General features: G+C 47.4%; 1 protein-coding gene across 2 annotated transcripts; it reads left to right on the top strand.

Annotated features, from left to right (window-relative positions):
• Positions 1-82: 82 nt before the first annotated feature.
• Positions 83-22,420, top strand: LOC110513781 (DNA helicase B). 2 transcript variants are annotated; one of them, XM_036945421.1, is made up of 14 exons: positions 83-367; positions 1,152-1,511; positions 3,345-3,580; positions 4,327-4,545; positions 4,685-5,524; positions 7,488-7,665; positions 10,986-11,361; positions 11,651-11,796; positions 11,876-11,960; positions 14,586-14,645; positions 15,512-15,797; positions 15,906-16,064; positions 16,244-17,008; positions 21,420-22,420. In XM_036945421.1, the coding sequence occupies exons 1-14, from the start codon at positions 154-156 to the stop codon at positions 21,531-21,533; spliced, it is 4,038 nt and encodes a 1,345-aa protein (XP_036801316.1). In that variant the 5' UTR covers positions 83-153; the 3' UTR covers positions 21,534-22,420. The 2 variants fall into 2 exon arrangements, with proteins under 2 accessions (XP_036801316.1, XP_036801317.1); XM_036945422.1 differs by having other exon boundaries at positions 84-367; positions 11,220-11,361.
• The last annotated feature ends 258 nt before the right edge of the window (positions 22,421-22,678 follow it).

The raw sequence follows: 22,678 nt of genomic DNA, 5'->3' as shown, positions 1-22,678 counted from the left end.
TTACCCCCCAGGCCGGTAGGTGGCGCTCACACGATAGTTTTTTTTTAGGTTGCCTCGGAAAAAAGGCAAAAGCACTTCCGCTTTGCCACTTCCTTGTTTTTATGTCAGCTGTCAAATTCAATTGACGCGCGAAATAAGCAAAACAAAACAGAAATGTCACAGTCGGGGTGTCCTCTTGGTGACAGAATCCTAGTAGGTTACATTTTACCCGAAAAGAAGGTTAAAAACCCCGAAAATGACGACTCTGATTGGGAAGATGATGAGGAGGAAGAAGATGCACAGCCGGATTTTCTGGATATGAAAGAGATGGACAGCGTTAGTTCAGGAGGACATGTGTTTAATTCCTCCGTACCGGGCCGAAACGAAGGTGAGTGGTCGTTGACAGATCATCATAGTTTTGATAAATGCACATGTAGAAGTTAACCTAACTAGCTAATGCGGTTGTCACTTGCAAAAAATTAGGCATATTTATCTAACAAGCAAGTTGCCAATCATTCGGTGTAAAGGGACAGTGACAGTGTCACTCTTGTCGGTCGAGCTTGTATTGATTGTAATTTCTCCTACTGTAGAGAGAGGAGCCTACTGTAATTGTATATAGTTTGTTCAATCTGGTTTATCTCTTGTTAGTGACACTAATACATCCACAGAAAGGTGGGTATAATTTGTAGGAAAGTTCCAACAGGAGGAATCTGTAACCAAAAACGTGGTAAAGTACAAGGTTGCCAACAAAACAACGTATACAAAGTTGTATAGCGGCAGAATAAGATACCGGGTAGAGAGGGTGGGCTATTTCATTACGTTTTTTTCCACTCAGCATGTTTATTCCGTAAAAATATCTGTCCTCTCTCTGGTAGCCTACGAACAAACATTAAGAATAAGCTACGTGGTGAGTTGATGCCTGTTCGGCATTTAGTTAGCTAGGTGAATTGATCATGCTACTTTTGTATGCGTTGTTTGTTGCCAACCTTGTACTTTACCAAGTTTTTGTTACAGATTCCTGTTGGAACGTTCCCACAAATTATACCCACCTCCCACAAAACACTATCATACAATCCACCACGATGAATGCATGCTGATGATCTAGCTACCTAACGTTAGTCAGCTCAATAACTAACTATCTTGTTTCATTTTCTATCCCATGTCCGTTCTAGTTGATTTCCTGGACAGCGTGTCTGGTAAGAGATGCAGAGTAATGGGCCGGTTCAGTCTGAAGGACCCGTGGTGGGAGGCTACCTGCACGACCCGCGCTGCCAAGGGCAAGCTGGTGCTACGGGGCTACCCTGCCTACCGCCTTCGCTCAGACCTCCAGGGAGACCCGGACCACTCTGTCCTGTCTCTGTTCCTCACCGCCTGCGGCGTGGACGCACAGTTTGTCGTCCCCTTCTTTGCTTGGCTGCCGATGGGAAGGAAGGTGGAGTTTGCTAACTTGCAGGAAGTTCTGGCTGAGTTTGAGGAAGGAGAGCAGCACAGGGCTTTGGCACAGCAGATTAAAGCCTTGGTCTCTGTTTCAGGTAGGTGGACGTGGGGGAGAGATACATCTTGACCCTGATCTATAGTGTTTTGGTAATATGAAGGGCTGTGAGTAAAGACCATAGCTGTGTTTGAATACTCCTACCATACCATTCTATACTATACCATTCTATACCATACTAACCATACCATACTATACCATACTAACCATACCATACTATACCATTCTATACCATACTAACCATACCATTCTATACCATACCATACTATACCATTCTATACCATACTAACCATACCATACTATACCATACTAACCATACTAACCATACCATTCTATACCATACTAACTATACCATTCTATACCATACTAACCATACTAACCATACCATACTATACCATACTAACCATACCATACTATACCATACTAACCATACCATTCTATACCATACTAACCATACCATACTAACCATACCATACTATACCATTCTATACCATACTAGCCATACCACACTAACCATACCATACTATACCATACTAACCATACCATACTATACCATTCTATACCATACTAACCATACCATTCTATACCATACCATACTATACCATTCTATACCATACTAACCATACTAACCATACCATACTATACCATTCTATACCATACTAACCATACCATTCTATACCATACCATACTATACCATTCTATACCATACCATACTATACCATTCTATACCATACCATACTATACTATACTACTACTACTACTATAAATTCCCTCTGGCTATCTACTCCGATTTCAGAGCACTCTCTGATGAATTTACAAACGCTCAACACCTGTTGAATGTGTCGGTCAATATCGGCAAAAACAAAAACGTATTTCAATTGTTGCCAGCAGCACAGTTAGTTACCAGCAGCACAGTTAGTTACCAGCAGCACAGTTAGTTACCAGCAGCACAGTTAGTTGCCAGCAGCACAGTTAGTTGCCAGCAGCACAGTTAGTTACCAGCAGCACAGTTAGTTACCAGCAGCACAGTTAGTTACCAGCAGCACAGTTAGTTACCAGCAGCACAGTTAGTTACCAGCAGCACAGTTAGTTGCCAGCAGCACAGTTAGTTGCCAGCAGCACAGTTAGTTACCAGCAGCACAGTTAGTTACCAGCAGCACAGTTAGTTACCAGCAGCACAGTTAGTTGCCAGCAGCACAGTTAGTTACCAGCAGCACAGTTAGTTGCCAGCAGCACAGTTAGTTGCCAGCAGCACAGTTAGTTACCAGCAGCACAGTTAGTTGCCAGCAGCACAGTTAGTTGCCAGCAGCACAGTTAGTTACCAGCAGCACAGTTAGTTGCCAGCAGCACAGTTAGTTACCAGCAGCACAGTTAGTTGCCAGCAGCACAGTTAGTTGCCAGCAGCACAGTTAGTTACCAGCAGCACAGTTAGTTGCCAGCAGCACAGTTAGTTGCCAGCAGCACAGTTAGTTGCCAGCAGCACAGTTAGTTGCCAGCAGCACAGTTAGTTGCCAGCAGCACAGTTAGTTGCCAGCAGCACAGTTAGTTGCCAGCAGCACAGTTAGTTGCCAGCAGCACAGTTAGTTACCAACGCTCAACACCCGTTAAATCTGACAACGCCCTGAATTTACAAACGGCCAGAGCGCACTCTGGCACTCCCAGATCGAAGTTACAAACACACCCGAAGTCTAGCTAGTAATTTGTTACGCTAACAAGCTAGCAATAGGTTGCATAGCAACAGCAACAGCATCAGCTTCCGGTAGACGTGTGAAGCCCTAGCGCGCTCAACTGAAATGTTACCGTTGGTTTACAGTATACTAACATTTAGTATGGGTATCTGGAACACAGCTCATGTCATCGGTATGTCTGTCAGTTGCAGGGATGCGCGTGACTGCTGCCTCTCTGTACCCCCATGTGATGAGATACCTGCCTACCCTACTGCCAGGGCGCTTCACAGAGCTCCTGAGTCGGGGAAAGAAAAGCCAAAAACATCCTGCGGCACAGGGTGCTACACAGATAGAGGAGGAGGAGGAAGAGGAGGATCTCAGCTTGCTGGCCAAAATAGAGGAGATGATCAAGACGGACGTCTGGAAGCTGGGCTTTAACTATGTAAGCGTAACCTCCTGGCTGGTTGTGGACTGTGGTTGGTTAACATACTTTGTCAACAGTTTCTGTAGTCTTCGATCGGACCAATCCAGCAGTGAAGTATCACATCGCATCCCTCCAATCTGCCATGCACGCTTTGACATGAACTACAATAAGAAAATAATTCATTATCTTGAGTAATCGCTTCTCACTTTTCCTCTCTCCTCCCTCCCCCCTACTCCCCTCTCCCTCTCTCCCCCCTACTCCCCTCTCCCTCTCTCCCCTCTCCTCCCTCTCCCCTACTCCCCCTCCCTTTCTCTCCCCTCTCCTCCCTCTCCCCTACTCCCCCCTCCCTTTCTCTCCCCTCTCCTCCCTCCCTTTCTCTCCCCTCTCCTCCCTCCCTTTCTCTCCCCTCTCCTCCCTCTCCCCTCTCCTCCCTCTCCCCTACTCCCCCCTCCCTTTCTCTCCCCTACTCCCCCCTCCCTTTCTCTCCCCTCTCCTCCCTCCCTTTCTCTCCCCTCTCCTCCCTCCCTTTCTCTCCCCTCTCCTCCCTCCCTTTCTCTCCCCTCTCCTCCCTCTCCCCTCTCCTCCCTCCCCCTACTCCCCTCTCCCCCCTCCCTCCCCCCTCCCTTTCTCTCCCCTCTCCTCCCTCCCCCCTACTCCCCTCTTTCCCTTTCTCTCCCCTCTCCTCAATCTCCCCTCCTCTCCCCTACTCCCCCTCTCTCCCCTACTCCCCCCTCCCTCTCTCCCCTACTCCCCTCTCTCTCTAGGTTATGTACAAGGAGTTGAAGGTGGTCCATTGCGAGGCTCAGCTGAGATCCTTCCATGAGTGTAAACTCTTCCAAGAGATCCCTCTGAAGCAGCGTAACGCCCTGCAAGTCTACGACTCTCTGAAGAACCACTGCTGCAGGACGGGCAGTACCTACACGGAGCTCCCCACCCTGTGTGACGAGGTCAGGAGAGGGTGTAGCTCCGTGATGGAGGTGGAGGTACGAGGAACACAGAATAAATCCGTCTGTCCACTTTGTGTTTCATGTATTGTTTGTTGGTTCGTTTGGCTGAGGCAGCTCCATATGTATTTATTTTGAATTTTCAAATGTAGTTAATTCGCTTCGTTCTTTCATTCAGGTGTGGGACGCAGTCCACTTCCTCAAAGAGCTGGGCGTCGTGGTACGGGATCGCCAGAAGGTGGCGCTGCAGAACCTGCATTCTTATGAGACTGGGATAGCTGAGTGCCTACGCTGTCTGGTGCAGGAAGAGCCCTGGGTTATACCTCTGGATGTCATAGAGGTGCTGACTGCTTCAGCTCTGGAGAGGCTGAGGAAGACGGGAGGGGATGGAGGGAGTAGGGAGGATCAAGGTGAAGTGGACTCCGACGCAGAGCGGAAGGCTGATGAGCTGAATGAAAGGTGTGATATGGATGGCAGCGCTGCAGAGACAGACCGTACTAGTGCTGCTGTTAGAACAGCCAGCGGATACTCTGTCCCAGACCACATCAAACCTGAACCAGCCCCTACAGACCAGGGCCCTCCAGTAGATTTAGACCCAGCCCAGGGCCCTCCTCCAGTAGATTTAGACCCAGACCAGGTACGTGCAGCAGAGATGATCTGCTTCAATCCAGTGACGGTGATCAGCGGTAAGGGGGGCTGTGGTAAGACAACGGTGGTGAGTCTGGTGTTCAAGGCCGCCTTGCAGCAGAGCCCAGAGAAGGAGGTCAGGAAGGCATGCTGGGACTTTGAAAATGACTCCTTGGGGTCTGAGGCGTGGGAGGAAGCCGATGCGTGGGAGGAAGAAGCCCTGTCGAAGAGTCTCCTCTCTCAGTTAGAGGGGGAGGTAAAGGACGAGAAGAAGAAGTCGTCGTTGTGGGTTTTACAGGGAGAGGACGAGGTGTTACTAACAGCACCGACAGGGAGAGCTGCGTCTCTGCTCACCAAGAGGACCTGCTTCAAGGCCTACACCCTGCACCAGGTTGGTACAGGAGACAGTTCTGCCCTTAGAATGACTTCTAGAATGGTTCTGACCCAGTTCTGACTATCTGCTATTAGCCGGGTACAGAACAGGTTTTCCCACTCACCGTGGGCGGCCATATTGTTCTAAATGAACCAGTTGAACATCAGTAGTCAGGGCCATGTGTTGAACAGTCGTGGCCAAAAGTTTTGAGAATGACACAAATATACATTTTTACAAAGTCTCCTGCCTCAGTTTGTATGATGGCAATTTGCATATACTCTAGAATGTTATGAAGAGTGATCAGATGAATTGCAATTAATTGCGAAGTCCCTCTTTGCCATGCAAATGAACTGAATCCCCCAAAAAACATTTCCACTGCATTTCAGCCCTGCCACAAAAGGACCAGCTGTCATGTTTGTGATTCTCTCGTTAACACAGGTGTGAGTGTTGACAAGACTAGAGATCACGCTGTCATGCTGATTGAGGTCAAATAACAGACTGGAAGCTTCAAAAGGAGGGTGGTGCTTGGAATCATTGTTCTTCCTCTGTCAACCATGGTTACCTGCAAGGAAACACGTGCCGTCATTATTGCTTTGCACAAATAGGGCTTCACAGGCAAAGATATTATTGCCAGTAAGATTGCACCTAAATCAACCATTTATCGAATCAATCATTTATCGAGTCAATCCTCAAGAGGCGGGTGGACAAAAAAAAAACACAAATTCTGACAAACTCCAAGCATTGATTATGCAAGAATGGGCTGCCATCAGTCAGGATGTGGCCCAGAAGTTAATTGACAGCATGCCAGGGCGGATTGCAGAGGTCTTGAAAAAGAAAGGTCAACACTGCAAATATTGACTCTTTGCATCAATTTATAATTGTCAATAAAAGCCTTTGACACTTATGAAATGCTTGTAGTTATACTTCAGTATTCCATAGTAACATCTGACAAAAATATCTAAAGATACTGAAGCAGCAAACTTTGTGAAAATGTATATTTGTGTCATTCTCAAAACTTTTTGCCACGACTGTACATAGTGCCACTTCCAGACGTCACAGATACCTAACCCCTCCCTCCTGTTCACTCTTCCCTGTCACCCCTCCCTCCTGTTCACTCTTCCCCGTCACCCCTCCCTCCTGTTCACTCTTCCCTGTCACCCCTCCCTCCTGTTCACTCTTCCCCGTCACCCCTCCCTCCTGTTCACTCTTCCCTGTCACCCCTCCCTCCTGTTCACTCTTCCCCGTCACCCCTCCCTCCTGTTCACTCTTCCCTGTCACCCCTCCCTCCTGTTCACTCTTCCCCGTCACCCCTCCCTCCTGTTTACTCTTCCCTGTCACCCCTCCCTCCTGTTCACTCTTCCCCGTCACCCCTCCCTCCTGTTCACTCTTCCCCGTCACCCCTCCCTCCTGTTCACTCTTCCCCGTCACCCCTCCCTCCTGTTCACTCTTCCCTGTCACCCCTCCCTCCTGTTCACTCTTCCCCGTCACCCCTCCCTCCTGTTCACTCTTCCCCGTCACCCCTCCCTCCTGTTCACTCTTCCCCGTCACCCCTCCCTCCTGTTCACTCTTCCCTGTCACCCCTCCCTCCTGTTCACTCTTCCCTGTCACCCCTCCCTCCTGTTCACTCTTCCCTGTCACCCCTCCCTCCTGTTCACTCTTCCCTGTCACCCCTCCCTCCTGTTCACTCTTCCCTGTCACCCCTCCCTCCTGTTCACTCTTCCCCGTCACCCCTCCCTCCTGTTCACTCTTCCCCGTCACCCCTCCCTCCTGTTCACTCTTCCCCGTCACCCCTCCCTCCTGTTCACTCTTCCCCGTCACCCCTCCCTCCTATTCACTCTTCCCCGTCACCCCTCCCTCCTGTTCACTCTTCCCCGTCACCCCTCCCTCCTGTTCACTCTTCCCCGTCACCCCTCCCTCCTGTTCACTCTTCCCCGTCACCCCTCCCTCCTGTTCACTCTTCCCCGTCACCCCTCCCTCTCAGGTAGTGTGGAGTTTCATGCAGGCCAAGAAAGACCCCAACGGGGCTCCTGAGGAGTGGAAGTTTGCGTCTGTGCGCGTGTTGGTGGTGGACGAGGGCAGTCTGGTGTGTGTTCAGCTCCTCCACTCCGTCCTCACTATGCTCACCAAACACGCACAGCTCAGGAAGTTCGTCATCTTGGGTACGTTCGTTTTTTAAGTTCAGGTTTAAGCTGTACATGTTCGACATGTAAAGTGTGATGCCAACACGTGTTTGTGTGTGTGTGAGGGGGGGTGAAGGTGGAACAGAGTTAGGTAAGGTGAAGACTTCCTGTCCTATACAATGGACTTCCTGTCCTACACAAGGGAAACACGATGTGGTCCACTAGACTGCTCGGAATCACTGATCTACAAATCGCCTTGTATCCCAATAAACTCCTCCATTATCTGAATGACATTAGACTGGACTGCTTAATAATCCTGCTAGGACTGAAGGGTTAGGACCTACTGACTGTTTGTCTAGGGGATGCTGACTAGGACTGAAGGGTTAGGACCTACTGACTGTTTGTCTAGGGGATGCTGACTAGGACAGAAGGGTTAGGACTTACTGACTGTTTGTCTAGGGGATGCTGACTAGGACTGAAGGATTAGGACCTACTGACTGTTTGTCTAGGGGATGCTGACTAGGACTGAAGGATTAGGACCTACTGACTGTTTGTCTAGGGGATGCTGACTAGGACTGAAGGATTAGGACCTACTGACTGTTTGTCTAGGGGATGCTGACTAGGACTGAAGGGTTAGGACCTACTGACTGTTTGTCTAGGGGATGCTGACTAGGACTGAAGGATTAGGACCTACTGACTGTTTGTCTAGGGGATGCTGACTAGGACTGAAGGGTTAGGACCTACTGACTGTTTGTCTAGGGGATGCTGACTAGGACTGAAGGATTAGGACCTACTGACTGTTTGTCTAGGGGATGCTGACTAGGACTGAAGGATTAGGACCTACTGACTGTTTGTCTAGGGGATGCTGTCAGCTGACTAGGACTGAAGGGTTAGGACCTACTGACTGTTTGTCTAGGGGATGCTGTCAGCTGACTAGGACTGAAGGGTTAGGACCTACTGACTGTTTGTCTAGGGGATGCTGTCAGCTAACCACTATCCAGCCGGCCAACTCCTTGTCAAATCAAAATCAAATCAAATGTTATTAATCACATACACGTGGTTAGCTCCACAAATTTCTTGTTAACAAACTATAGTTTTGGCAAGTCTGTTAGGACATCTACCTTGTGCATGACACAAGTCATTTTTCCAACAATTGTTTACAGATTATTTCACTTATAATTCACTGTATCACAATTCCAGTGGGTCAGAAGTTTAAAAACAATAAGTTGACTGTGCCTTTTAAATAGCTTGGAAAATTCCAGAAAATTATGTCTTGGCTTTAGAAGCTTCTGATAGGCTAATTGACATAATTTGAGTCAATTGGAGGTGTACCTGTGGATGTATTTCAAGGCCTACCTTCAAACTTTGCTTGACATCATGGGGAAATCAAAAGAAATCAGCCAAGACCTCAGAAAATAAATTGTAGACCTCCACAAGTCTAGTTCATCCTTGGGAGCAATTTCCAAACGCCTGAAGGTTCCACGTTCATCTGTACAAACAATAGTATGCAAGTATGCAAGTATAAACACCATGGGACCACGCAGCCATCATACTGCTCAGGAAGGAGATGCATTCTGTCTCCTAGAGATGAACGTACTTTGGTGTGAAAAGTGCAAATCAATCCCAGAACAACAGCAAAGGACCCTGTGAAGATGCTGGAGGAAACAGGTACAAAGTATCTATATCCACAGTAAAAACAAGTCCTTTATCAACATAACCTGGAAGGCCGCTCAGCAAGGAAGCCGCCACTGCTCCAAAACCGCCATAAAAAAGCCAAACTACTGTTTGCAAATGGGGACAAAGATTGTATTTTTTGGAGAAATGTCCTCTGGTCTGATGAAACAAAAAATATAACTGTTTGGCCATAATGACCATCGTTATGTTTGGAGGAAAAAGGGGGAGGCTTGCTAGCCGAAGAACACCATCCCAACCGTGAAGCACGGGGGTGGAAGCATCATGTTGTGGGGGTGCTTTGTTGCAGGAGGGACTGGTGCACTTCACAAAATGGATGCCCAAGTTAAACCGTTTAAAGTCTATGCTACCAAATACTTATTGAGTGTTTGTAAACTTCTGACCCACTGATAATTCCGGAATCACTATGTAAATAAACACCTTTTGCACAGATGAACTTTTGCGGCTCCGCCATCTTTTTATTTTGATAGAGGTTAGGTTATCCAGTTTAGCCTTCTGGCCTACTCTACGTGACAGTGATGAAAGTAAAATAAAAGCTGAAATAAATCATTCTCTCTACTATTATTCTGACATTTCACGTTCTTAAAATAGTGTTGATCCTAACTGACCAAAAACAGGGACATTTTACTAGGATTAAATGTTTTGTGAATTTGTGAAAAACTTGAGTTTAAATGTAATTGGCTAAGGTGTATGTAAACTTCCGACTTCAACTGTACATATGAGTAATGTAAGATATGTAAACATTATTAAAGTGACTAGTGATCCATTTATTAAAGTGGCCAGAGATTTGAGTCTGTCTGTAGGCAGCAGCCTCTGAGTTAGTAACGGCTGTTTAACAGTCTGATGGCCTTGAGATAAGCTTTTTTTTCAGTCTCTCGGTCCCTGCTTTGATGCACCTGTACTGACCTCGCCTTCTGGATGATAGCGGGGTGAACAGGCAGTGGCTCAGGTGGTTATTGTTCACGATAATCCTTTTGGCCTTCCTGTGACACCGGGTGGTGTAGGTGTCCTGGAGGGCAGGGGATGTGTTGTGCCTTGCGGTTGAGGGCGGTGCAGTTACTGTACCTGGCAGTGATACAGCCTGACAGGATGCTCTCAATTGTGCATCTTTTAAAGTTTTGTCAGGGTTTTAGGTGACAAGCCACATTTGTTTTCAGCCTCCTGAGGTTGAAGAGGCGCTGCTGCGCCTTCTTCACCACATTGTCTGTGTGTTGGACCATTTCAGTTTGTCTGTGATGTGTACGCCGAGGAACTTAACTTTCCACCTTCACCACTGCTGTCCTTTCGATGTGGATAGGTGGGTGCTCCCTCTGCTGTTTCCTGAAGTCCACGATCATCTCCTTTGTTTTGTTGACGTTGAGTGAGAGGTTGTTTTCCTGACACCACACTCTGAGAGCCCTCACCTCCTCCCTATAGGCTGTCTCGTTGTTGGTGGTGATCAAGCCCACTACTGTTGTGTCGTCTGCAAACTTGATGATCGAGTTGGAGGCGTGCATGGCCACTCAGTCATGGGTGAACAGGGAGTACAGGAAAGGGCTGAGCACGCACCCCTGTGGGGCCCCAGTGTTGAGGGTCAGCAAAGTGGAAATGTTGTTTCCTTACCTTCACCACCTGGGGGCAGCCCGTCAGAAAGTATGGCCTGTTCCACAGTCTGCCTGTTTGTCTAGGTGATGTGCGTCAGCTGCCCAGTATCCAGCCAGGAAACACCTTGTACGGCCTGTTCCACAGTCTGCCTGTTTGTCTAGGTGATGTGCGTCAGCTGCCCAGTATCCAGCCAGGAAACACCTTGTATGGCCTGTTCCACAGTCTGCCTGTTTGTCTAGGTGATGTGCGTCAGCTGCCCAGTATCCAGCCAGGAAACACCTTGTATGGCCTGTTCCACAGTCTGCCTGTTTGTCTAGGTGATGTGCGTCAGCTGCCCAGTATCCAGCCAGGAAACACCTTGTATGACCTGTTCCACAGTCTGGGCCGAGCCCATTGGGCCATCGAGATGAGGACCAATCACAGAGCTGAGTCTCAACTCATCGTCAACAACGCCGGACAGTAAATATGACATTGGTTTTTGTCTTTTTAGTTTCCACACAAATGTAAAAATACCACAGTGACTATTTGATAATATAAAATAAAAAGAACTGTGAATTAATTCAGTATGTAGATAGAATAAACTTTAGATACAACTTTGCAAATTCAGATATATTAAACTCATTTTCTTGATTTAAAAAAAAAAAATGGCTAATTCTGTAAGATTGTTTTTGTCATGTCCTGATGCCATGACCGTCCATGAGAAACGAAAAATCCTGCGTCTGTCCTTTTAAAAAAAAAAAAAAATCAGAATTGCAGAGATGGGGATGAATCGTAGTTTCAGACCGCTCCACTACGACGCCATCTTGGATCTGAATGGAAGTTACACCATGCCCTCTGAAGACAAGAGGTTCATCCTCATCCTGCTGCCCAACACCGACTCTGACTCTGACTATGGTGAGTACACCGTGGACTCCCATCTGAAAACACAGAACACTACCGATATAATGCAACACAATGTGATGTTGTTTTTCAGACCTTCAGGTGGCTATCGAACTACTATTGAAAGCTGCTCCAGGACTGAGGAATGACGCCACGTCACAGTTCATTGCCTTCAGACGGTAAGACACGCATTACACAGTAGAGTGGTCAGACATGTAGAGGTTATCTACACCGTAGATACTATAGGGACAGTAGAGGGGTTCTCTACACCGTAGATACTATAGGGACAGGAGAGGGGTTCTCTATGCTATAGGGACAGTAGAGGGGTTCTCTATGCTATAGGGACAGTAGAGGGGTTCTCTATACTATAGGGACAGTAGAGGGGTTCTCTATACCATCGATACTATAGGGACAGTAGAGGGGTTCTCTATACTATAGGGACAGTAGAGGGGTTCTCTATACTATAGGGACAGTAGAGGGGTTCTCTATACTATAGGGACAGTAGAGGGGTTCTCTATACCATTGATACTATAGGGACAGTAGAGGGGTTCTCTATACCATCGATACTATAGGGACAGTAGAGGGGTTCTCTATACTATAGGGACAGTAGAGGGGTTCTCTATACTATAGGGACAGTAGAGGGGTTCTCTATACTATAGGGACAGTAGAGGGGTTCTCTACACCGTTGATACTATAGGGACAGTAGAGGGGTTCTCTATACTATAGGGACAGTAGAGGGGTTCTCTATACTATAGGGACAGTAGAGGGGTTCTCTATACTATAGGGACAGTAGAGGGGTTCTCTATACTATAGGGACAGTAGAGGGGTTCTCTATACTATAGGGACAGTAGAGGGGTTCTCTATACCATTGATACTATAGGGACAGTAGAGGGGTTCTCTATACCATCGATACTATAGGGACAGTAGAGGGGTTCTCTATACTATAGGGACAGTAGAGGGGTTCTCTATACTATAGGGACAGTAGAGGGGTTCTCTATACTATAGGGACAGTAGAGGGGTTCTCTACACCGTTGATACTATAGGGACAGTAGAGGGGTTCTCTATACTATAGGGACAGTAGAGGGGTTCTCTATACTATAGGGACAGTAGAGGGGTTCTCTATACTATAGGGACAGTAGAGGGGTTCTCTATACTATAGGGACAGTAGAGGGGTTCTCTATACTATAGGGACAGTAGAGGGGTTCTCTATACCATTGATACTATAGGGACAGTAGAGGGGTTCTCTATACTATAGGGACAGTAGAGGGGTTCTCTATACCATCGATACTATAGGGACAGTAGAGGGGTTCTCTATACTATAGGGACAGTAGAGGGGTTCTCTATACTATAGGGACAGTAGAGGGGTTCTCTATACTATAGGGACAGTAGAGGGGTTCTCTATACCATTGATACTATAGGGACAGTAGAGGGGTTCTCTATACTATAGGGACAGTAGAGGGGTTCTCTATACCATCGATACTATAGGGACAGTAGAGGGGTTCTCTATACTATAGGGACAGTAGAGGGGTTCTCTATACCATTGATACTATAGGGACAGTAGAGGGGTTCTCTATACCATTGATACTATAGGGACAGTAGAGGGGTTCTCTATACTATAGGGACAGTAGAGGGGTTCTCTATACCATTGATACTATAGGGACAGTAGAGGGGTTCTCTATACTATAGGGACAGTAGAGGGGTTCTCTATACCATTGATACTATAGGGACAGTAGAGGGGTTCTCTATACTATAGGGACAGTAGAGGGGTTCTCTATACCATTGATACTATAGGGACAGTAGAGGGGTTCTCTATACCATCGATACTATAGGGACAGTAGAGGGGTTCTCTATACTATAGGGACAGTAGAGGGGTTCTCTATACTATAGGGACAGTAGAGGGGTTCTCTATACTATAGGGCCAGTAGAGGGGTTCTCTATACTATAGGGACAGTAGAGGGGTTCTCTATACTATAGGGACAGTAGAGGGGTTCTCTACACCGTTGATACTATAGGGACAGTAGAGGGGTTCTCTATACTATAGGGACAGTAGAGGGGTTCTCTATACTATAGGGACAGTAGAGGGGTTCTCTATACCATTGATACTATAGGGACAGTAGAGGGGTTCTCTATACTATAGGGACAGTAGAGGGGTTCTCTATACCATTGATACTATAGGGACAGTAGAGGGGTTCTCTATACTATAGGGACAGTAGAGGGGTTCTCTATACCATTGATACTATAGGGACAGTAGAGGGGTTCTCTATACTATAGGGACAGTAGTGGGGTTCTCTATGCCATTGATACTATAGGGACAGTAGAGGGGTTCTCTATACTATAGGGACAGTAGAGGGGTTCTCTATACCATCGATACTATAGGGACAGTAGAGGGGTTCTCTATACTATAGGGACAGTAGAGGGGTTCTCTATACTATAGGGACAGTAGAGGGGTTCTCTATACTATAGGGACAGTAGAGGGGTTCTCTATACTATAGGGACAGTAGAGGGGTTCTCTATACTATAGGGACAGTAGTGGGGTTCTCTATACCATTGATACTATAGGGACAGTAGAGGGGTTCTCTATACTATAGGGACAGTAGAGGGGTTCTCTATACCATCGATACTATAGGGACAGTAGAGGGGTTCTCTATACTATAGGGACAGTAGAGGGGTTCTCTATACTATAGGGACAGTAGAGGGGTTCTCTATACTATAGGGACAGTAGAGGGGTTCTCTATACTATAGGGACAGTAGAGAGGTTTTCTATATTAAGACCTGTATCTTAACTGTAGCTGTTTGTTTTTCAGGAAGGAGTGTGTCTTGATCAATGAGCTTTGCTGCAAACATTACTGCGACCACCGCACCAAGTAAGTTACTGTACTGCTATAGGAAGTGATGCTGTTTCTACTGCTATAGGAAGTGATGCTGTTTCTACTGCTATAGGAAGTGATGCTGTTTCTAGGAAGTGATGCTGTGTCTACTGCTATAGGAAGTGATGCTGTGTCTACTGCTATAGGAAGTGATGCTGTGTCTACTGCTATAGGAAGTGATGCTGTTTCTACTGCTATAGGAAGTGATGCTGTTTCTACTGCTATAGGAAGTGTTGCTGTTTCTACTGCTATAGGAAGAGATGCTGTTTCTACTGCTATAAGAAGTGATGCTGTGTCTACTGCTATAGGAAGTGATGCTGTGTCTACTGCTATAGGAAGTGATGCTGTGTCTACTGCTATAGGAAGTGATGCTGTGTCTACTGCTATAGGAAGTGATGCTGTTTCTACTGCTATAGGAAGTGATGCTGTGTCTACTGCTATAGGAAGATATGCTGTTTCTACTGCTATAGGAAGAGACGCTGTTTCTACTGCTATAGGAAGAGATGCTGTTTCTACTGCTATATGAAGAGATGCTGTAGGGAGAGACGCTGTTTCTACTGCTATAGGAAGAGATGCTGTTTCTACTGCTATAGGAAGAGATGCTGTAGGGAGAGATGACGTTTCTGCCACTGGGGGGGGGGGGGGGTAAGAAGAGATATTGTTTCTACTGCTGTGTAATGAGTGGACCACCAGATAGAGCTGTTGTACCAGTTGTAAAAAGGAAGAATGTGCAATGTGAGGAGGCAGAGGAGACTTGCCTCGTCTCCTAGATCCCGTTTGTTTCTGTTAGAAATCCTAGCTGGCCTCCTTATCTGTTGATAGATAAATAATTTGGGTTTGATGTGTCGATCTTTTTACCTCAGAAACAACAAGAACCGACTAGATTTCCAGCCGAGAGATAAAGTCTGCTGTACAAAGAACGGCTACGTCACAGACAGGAACAAGGAAGTGTCTCCCGAAGAAGAGGACTTGGAGAACAGCTACGTATCTGACACGGACAGGACCAAGCGGAGACTTCCTGGTCTGGACGGAGGGGAGAGACGGAGAGGGAACGGGGCCACACAGAGAGACGGAAGTGGTGACAAAATGAAAACTAAAGAGAAGAATAAAGAGCGTCTGTGTAACGGAGAGATATTCTTCATTAAACATGTGAGAGACGAGAGGACCAATAGTTACACGTGTTTTAGGCTATTCTGTAAACTGCTCAATTCTAATTGGCTGAGCCGTGCTCTTGGGTTGTGTCTCCTCCTATGACAGGACGTGACAGAGGAGGAGGCGGGCTCACAGCGGAGCAGGAAGCAGAGGTACTTGACTCTGGATGATGGTGACGGACGGGAGCTGTGTGTTTCCTTCAGGGAGCTGCAGAGAGAATGTAAACTGCAACACGCCTGGGCTAGGACCATACACACCTTCCAGGTGTGTGTGTGTGTGTGTGTGTGTGTGTGTGTGTGTGTGTGTGTGTGTTCTCTCTGTCTCCATTCATAAACTGATGAGAAAATTATTTAAACTAAGCAGTTCAGTAGATTCTAACTAGTTACACATTTTCTCTGATGGAATTCTTCAGTTGTACTGTGCCTTCCTTCTCTGTGCGTCAGGGGTCGGAGACCGAGACGATTGTGTACGTGCTGGGTAACGGTAGCGTCCAGACGTGGAAGCACGTGTACACGGCTGTGACACGGGGACAGAAGCGTGTATATGTCATAGCCAAGCGGGAGGGCATGGCCTCGGCCATCAAGAGACGCATCATCCCACGTAACACCCGGCTGGGAACCCTGGTCAAAGAGCTGTTGGTCCAGCCTGGGGCTGAGGGGCAGGACCAACCAGACCAGAACCAACCACAGCCGGGCACACCTCGCAGGGCAGCCCCAAGCTTCGGACCTACACAGACCACTCCTCTGGCCTCACAGACACCTAGCGGGTCTCTAAGGACCCCCTACAAAACCCCTATAGCAGCACCCAGACTCATTTCTACGCCCAGCCTAGCAGTCCCACTTCACGCCAATCGTGTCCAGTCCCACTCTACGTCGGTCCTACCCAGGAAGCTGTGGAGAAATGAGCCTCCAACAGCTCCTCAGGCAGATGCCTCAGACACCTCTCTAATGGACGACATCACTTTCAGTCAGGCATATACCTGGTCGCCTATGAACAGCAGCTCTGAGGACCCCTCTCAGGAGCAGCCTGGGTCGTGTGAGGAGGAGGAGGAAGGGATCGAGATGGAGGCTAGCAGCAGCGCTGTAGAGGATGGACACATGGGGAAGGGTTCACATTTAGCTGCTCGGTCTGGGGTTGAGAGCACCCCTTCCAAGAGGACGCTCAGTCCTGACAGTGAGAAACAGAATGTAACTCATAAACAGATCAAGGTAAGAGAAAGAGGACTTGGCGTCTCATCAGGCAGATTTTCAGTTGCTTTTTGTGGTGGAAGCAGTACATTTTCTCACATGACTAGGGCACGTCTGAAGACATATTTGTGGTGTGGAGGAGGAGGGGTTATTTTAGTAGAAGTGGTTGAGGTGAGGAGGAGGAGGAGGAGGGGTTATTTTAGTAGAAGTGGTTGAGGTGAGGAGGAGGAGGAGGAGGGGTTATTTTAGTAGAAGAGGTTGAGGTGAGGAGGAGGGGTTATTTTAGTAGAAGTGGTTGAGGTGAGGAGGAGGAGGAGGAGGGGTTATTTTAGTAGAAGTGGTTGAGGTGTGGAGGAGGAGTGGTTATTTTAGTAGAAGTGGTTGAGGTGAGGAGGAGGAGGAGGGGTTATTTTAGTAGAAGAGGTTGAGGTGAGGAGGAGGAGGGGTTATTTTAGTAGAAGAGGTTGAGGTGAGGAGGAGGAGGGGTTATTTTAGTAGAAGAGGTTGAGGTGAGGAGGAGGAGGGGTTATTTTAGTAGAAGTGGTTGAGGTGAGGAGGAGGGGTTATTTTAGTAGAAGTGGTTGAGGTGAGGTGAGGAGGAAGAGGAGGGGTTATTTTAGTAGAAGTGGTTGAGGTGAGGAGGAGGAGGAGGAGGGGTTATTTTAGTAGAAGTGGTTGAGGTGAGGAGGGGTTATTTTAGTAGAAGAGGTTGAGGTGAGGAGGGGTTATTTTAGTAGAAGTGGTTGAGGTGAGGAGGAGGAGGAGGAGGGGTTATTTTAGTAGAAGAGGTTGAGGTGAGGAGGAGGAGGAGGGGTTATTTTAGTAGAAGAGGTTGAGGTGAGGAGGAGGGGTTATTTTAGTAGAAGAGGTTGAGGTGAGGAGGAGGAGGAGGAGGGGTTATTTTAGTAGAAGAGGTTGAGGTGAGGAGGAGGAGGGGTTATTTTAGTAGAAGTGGATGAGGTGAGGAGGAGGAGGAGGGGTTATTTTAGTAGAAGAGGAGGAGGAGGGGTTATTTTAGTAGAAGAGGTTGAGGTGAGGAGGGGTTATTTTAGTAGAAGTGGTTGAGGTGAGGAGGAGGAGGAGGGGTTATTTTAGTAGAAGAGGTTGAGGTGAGGAGGAGGAGGGGTTATTTTAGTAGAAGAGGTTGAGGTGAGGAGGGGTTATTTTAGTAGAAGAGGTTGAGGTGAGGAGGAGGGGTTATTTTAGTAGAAGTGGTTGAGGTGAGGAGGAGGAGGAGGGGTTATTTTAGTAGAAGAGGTTGAGGTGAGGAGGAGGAGGGGTTATTTTAGTAGAAGTGGTTGAGGTGAGGAGGAGGAGGAGGGGTTATTTTAGTAGAAGAGGTTGAGGTAAGGAGGAGGAGGGGTTATTTTAGTAGAAGAGGTTGAGGTGAGGAGGGGTTATTTTAGTAGAAGTGGTTGAGAGGAGGAGGAGGGGTTATTTTAGTAGAAGAGGTTGAGGTGAGGAGGAGGGGTTATTTTAGTAGAAGAGGTTGAGGTGAGGAGGAGGAGGGGTTATTTTAGTAGAAGTGGTTGAGGTGAGGAGGAGGAGGGGTTATTTTAGTAGAAGTGGTTGAGGTGAGGAGGAGGAGGAGGAGGGGTTATTTTAGTAGAAGAGGTTGAGGTGAGGAGGAGGGGTTATTTTAGTAGAAGAGGTTGAGGTGAGGAGGAGGAGGGGTTATTTTTGTAGAAGTGGTTGAGGTGAGGAGGAGGGGTTATTTTAGTAGAAGTGGTTGAGGTGAGGAGGAGGGGTTATTTTAGTAGAAGAGGTTGAGGTGAGGAGGAGGAGGAGGAGGGGTTATTTTAGTAGAAGTGGTTGAGGTGGGGAGGAGGAGGGGTTATTTTAGTAGAAGTAGTTGAGGTGTGGAGGAGGAGGAGGGGTTATTTTAGTAGAAGTGGTTGAGGTGAGGAGGAGGAGGAGGGGTTATTTTAGTAGAAGTGGTTGAGGTGAGGTGTGGAGGAGGAGGGGTTATTTTAGTAGAAGAGGTTGAGGTGAGGAGGAGGGGTTATTTTAGTAGAAGTGGTTGAGGTGGGGAGGAGGAGGAGGAGGGGTTATTTTAGTAGAAGTGGTTGAGGTGTGGAGGAGGAGGAGGAGGGGTTATTTTAGTAGAAGTGGTTGAGGTGAGGAGGAGGAGGAGGAGGAGGGGTTATTTTAGTAGAAGAGGTTGAGGTGAGGAGGAGGGGTTATTTTAGTAGAAGTGGTTGAGGTGAGGAGGAGGAGGGGTTATTTTAGTAGAAGTGGCTGAGGTGGGGAGGAGGAGGAGGAGGGGTTATTTTAGTAGAAGTGGCTGAGGTGGGGAGGAGGAGGAGGAGGGGTTATTTTAGTAGAAGTGGTTGAGGTGTGGAGGAGGAGGAGGAGGGGTTATTTTAGTATAAGTGGTTGAGGTGTGGAGGAGGAGGGGTTATTTTAGTAGAAGTGGTTGAGGTGAGGAGGAGGGGTTATTTTAGTAGAAGTGGTTGAGGTGGGGAGGAGGAGGAGGAGGAGGAGGGGTTATTTTAGTAGAAGTGGTTGAGGTGTGGAGGAGGAGGGGTTATTTTAGTAGAAGTGGTTGAGGTGAGGAGGAGGAGGAGGAGGAGGAGGAGGGGTTATTTTAGTAGAAGAGGTTGAGGTGAGGAGGAGGCGTTATTTTAGTAGAAGTGGTTGAGGTGAGGAGGAGGAGGGGTTATTTTAGTAGAAGTGGCTGAGGTGGGGAGGAGGAGGAGGAGGGGTTATTTTAGTAGAAGTGGCTGAGGTGGGGAGGAGGAGGAGGAGGGGTTATTTTAGTAGAAGTGGTTGAGGTGTGAAGGAGGAGGAGGAGGGGTTATTTTAGTATAAGTGGTTGAGGTGTGGAGGAGGAGGGGTTATTTTAGTAGAAGTGGTTGAGGTGAGGAGGAGGGGTTATTTTAGTAGAAGTGGTTGAGGTGGGGAGGAGGAGGAGGAGGAGGGGTTATTTTAGTAGAAGTGGTTGAGGTGTGGAGGAGGAGGGGTTATTTTAGTAGAAGTGGTTGAGGTGAGGAGGAGGAGGACGGGTTATTTTAGTAGAAGAGGTTGAGGTGAGGAGGAGGGGTTATTTTAGTAGAAGTGGTTGAGGTGGGGAGGAGGAGGGGTTATTTTAGTAGAAGTGGTTGAGGTGTGGAGGAGGAGGGTTATTTTAGTAGAAGTGGTTGAGGTGTGGAGGAGGAGGAGGGGTTATTTTAGTAGAAGTGGTTGAGGTGGGGAGGAGGAGGGGTTATTTTAGTAGAAGTGGTTGAGGTGAGGAGGAGGAGGGGTTATTTTAGTAGAAGTGGTTGAGGTGAGGAGGAGGGGTTATTTTAGTAGAAGTAGTTGAGGTGAGGAGGAGGAGGAGGAGGAGGAGGGGTTATTTTAGTAGAAGTGGTTGAGGTGGGGAGGAGGAGGGGTTATTTTAGTAGAAGTGGTTGAGGTGAGGAGGAGGGGTTATTTTAGTAGAAGTGGTTGAGGTGTGGAGGAGGAGGAGGAGGGGTTATTTTAGTAGAAGTGGTTGAGGTGTGGAGGAGGAGGAGGAGGGGTTATTTTAGAAGTGGTTGAGGTGTGGAGGAGGAGGAGGAGGGGTTATTTTAGAAGTGGAGGAGGAGGAGGAGGAGGAGGAGGGGTTATTTTAGTAGAAGAGGTTGAGGTGGGGAGGAGGGGTTATTTTAGTAGAAGTGGTTGAGGTGTGGAGGAGGAGGAGGGGTTATTTTAGTAGAAGTGGTTGAGGTGTGGAGGAGGAGGAGGGGTTATTTTAGAAGTGGTTGAGGTGTGGAGGAGGAGGAGGGGTTATTTTAGAAGTGGTTGAGGTGAGGAGGAGGAGGAGGAGGAGGGGTTATTTTAGTAGAAGTGGTTGAGGTGTGGAGGAGGAGGGGTTATTTTAGTAGAAGTAGTTGAGGTGAGGAGGAGGAGGAGGGGTTATTTTAGTAGAAGTGGTTGAGGTGAGGAGGAGGAGGAGGGGTTATTTTAGTAGAAGTGGTTGAGGTGAGGTGTGGAGGAGGAGGGGTTATTTTAGTAGAAGTGGTTGAGGTGAGGAGGAGGGGTTATTTTAGTAGAAGTGGTTGAGGTGAGGAGGAGGGGGAGGGGTTATTTTAGTAGAAGTGGTTGAGGTGAGGAGGAGGAGGAGGGGTTATTTTAGTAGAAGTGGTTGAGGTGAGGAGGAGGAGGGGTTATTTTAGTAGAAGTGGTTGAGGTGAGGAGGAGGGGTTATTTTAGTAGAAGTGGTTGAGGTGAGGAGGAGGGGTTATTTTAGTAGAAGTGGTTGAGGTGAGGAGGAGGAGGAGGAGGGGTTATTTTAGTAGAAGTGGTTGAGGTGAGGAGGAGGAGGGGTTATTTTAGTAGAAGTGGTTGAGGTGAGGAGGAGGAGGGGTTATTTTAGTAGAAGTGGCTGAGGTAGTTATTCTAAGAGAGTCAGTTGGGAAGAGTTATCACGTTTCTCTGACTCCATCTTGTTGTTGTGTCATCTGTGCAGGTGGAGCCATTCGAATCACCGCTGGGCTGTTCCAGACTGCAGCAGCTCGCCCTCTGCACGCCCACCTCCCACGGCAAACGGCTTTTCCAAGGTCCACCCTCCGATCAGGACTGAACGTCTTCTCTCCCTGACCCATTGAAACCAGGATATCTTATGATTGATGGCCACTACTGCATTGATACCAGGATATCTTATGATTGATGGCCACTACTGCATTGATACCAGGATATCTTATGATTGATGGCCACTACTGCATTGATACCAGGATATCTTATGATTGATGGCCACTACTGCATTGATACCAGGATATCTTATGATTGATGGCCACTACTGCATTGATACCAGGATATCTTATGATTGATGGCCACTACTGCATTGATACCAGGACATCTTATGATTGATGGCCACTACTGCATTGATACCAGGACATCTTATGATTGATGGCCACTACTGCATTGATACCAGGATATCTTATGATTGATGGCCACTACTGCATTGATACCAGGATATCTTATGATTGATGGCAACTACTGCATTGATACCAGGATATCTTATGATTGATGGCCACTACTGCATTGATACCAGGATATCTTATGATTGATGGCCACTACTGCATTGATACCAGGATATCTTATGATTGATGGCCACTACTGCATTGATACCAGGATATCTTATGATTGATGGCCACTACTGCATTGATACCAGGATATCTTATGATTGATGGCCACTACTGCATGCACGGAATACAAGTGTAGACCTTACCATGAAATGCTTACTTACAAGCCCATAACCAATAATGCAATTTTAATTAAAAATAAGAGTTAAAAATGATATTTACTAAATAAACTCGTTTTTTAAAAAGTAACGCAATAAAATAAAAATTGTGAGGTTATATACAGGGGGTACCGGTACCGAGACAATGTGTAGGGGGGTAGAGGTTAGTCGAGGTGATTGAGGTAGGTAGGGGTAACGTGACTATGCATAGATCATAGAGAGGAGCATTAGTGGGGGGGGGGGGGGGGGGGGGGGGGGGGGGGGCGGGGGGTTCAATGTAAATAGTCTGGTGGCCAGTTGATGAACTGTTGAGCAGTCTTATGGCTTCTGGGTGGGAGCTGTTAAGGAGCCTTTTGGACTTGATGCTCCTGTACCGCGTGCCGTGCGGAAGCAGAAAGAACCGTCTACGACTAGGGTGGCTGGAGTCTATTTTTTAGGCCCTTCCTCTGACACCGCCTGGTATAGAGGTCCTGGATGGCAGGAAG

The sequence above is a fragment of the Oncorhynchus mykiss genome, chromosome 15 (genome assembly GCF_013265735.2).
Source record: "Oncorhynchus mykiss isolate Arlee chromosome 15, USDA_OmykA_1.1, whole genome shotgun sequence".
Lineage (NCBI taxonomy): Eukaryota > Metazoa > Chordata > Actinopteri > Salmoniformes > Salmonidae > Oncorhynchus > Oncorhynchus mykiss.
This window is presented reverse-complemented; position numbering and strand designations above follow the sequence as displayed.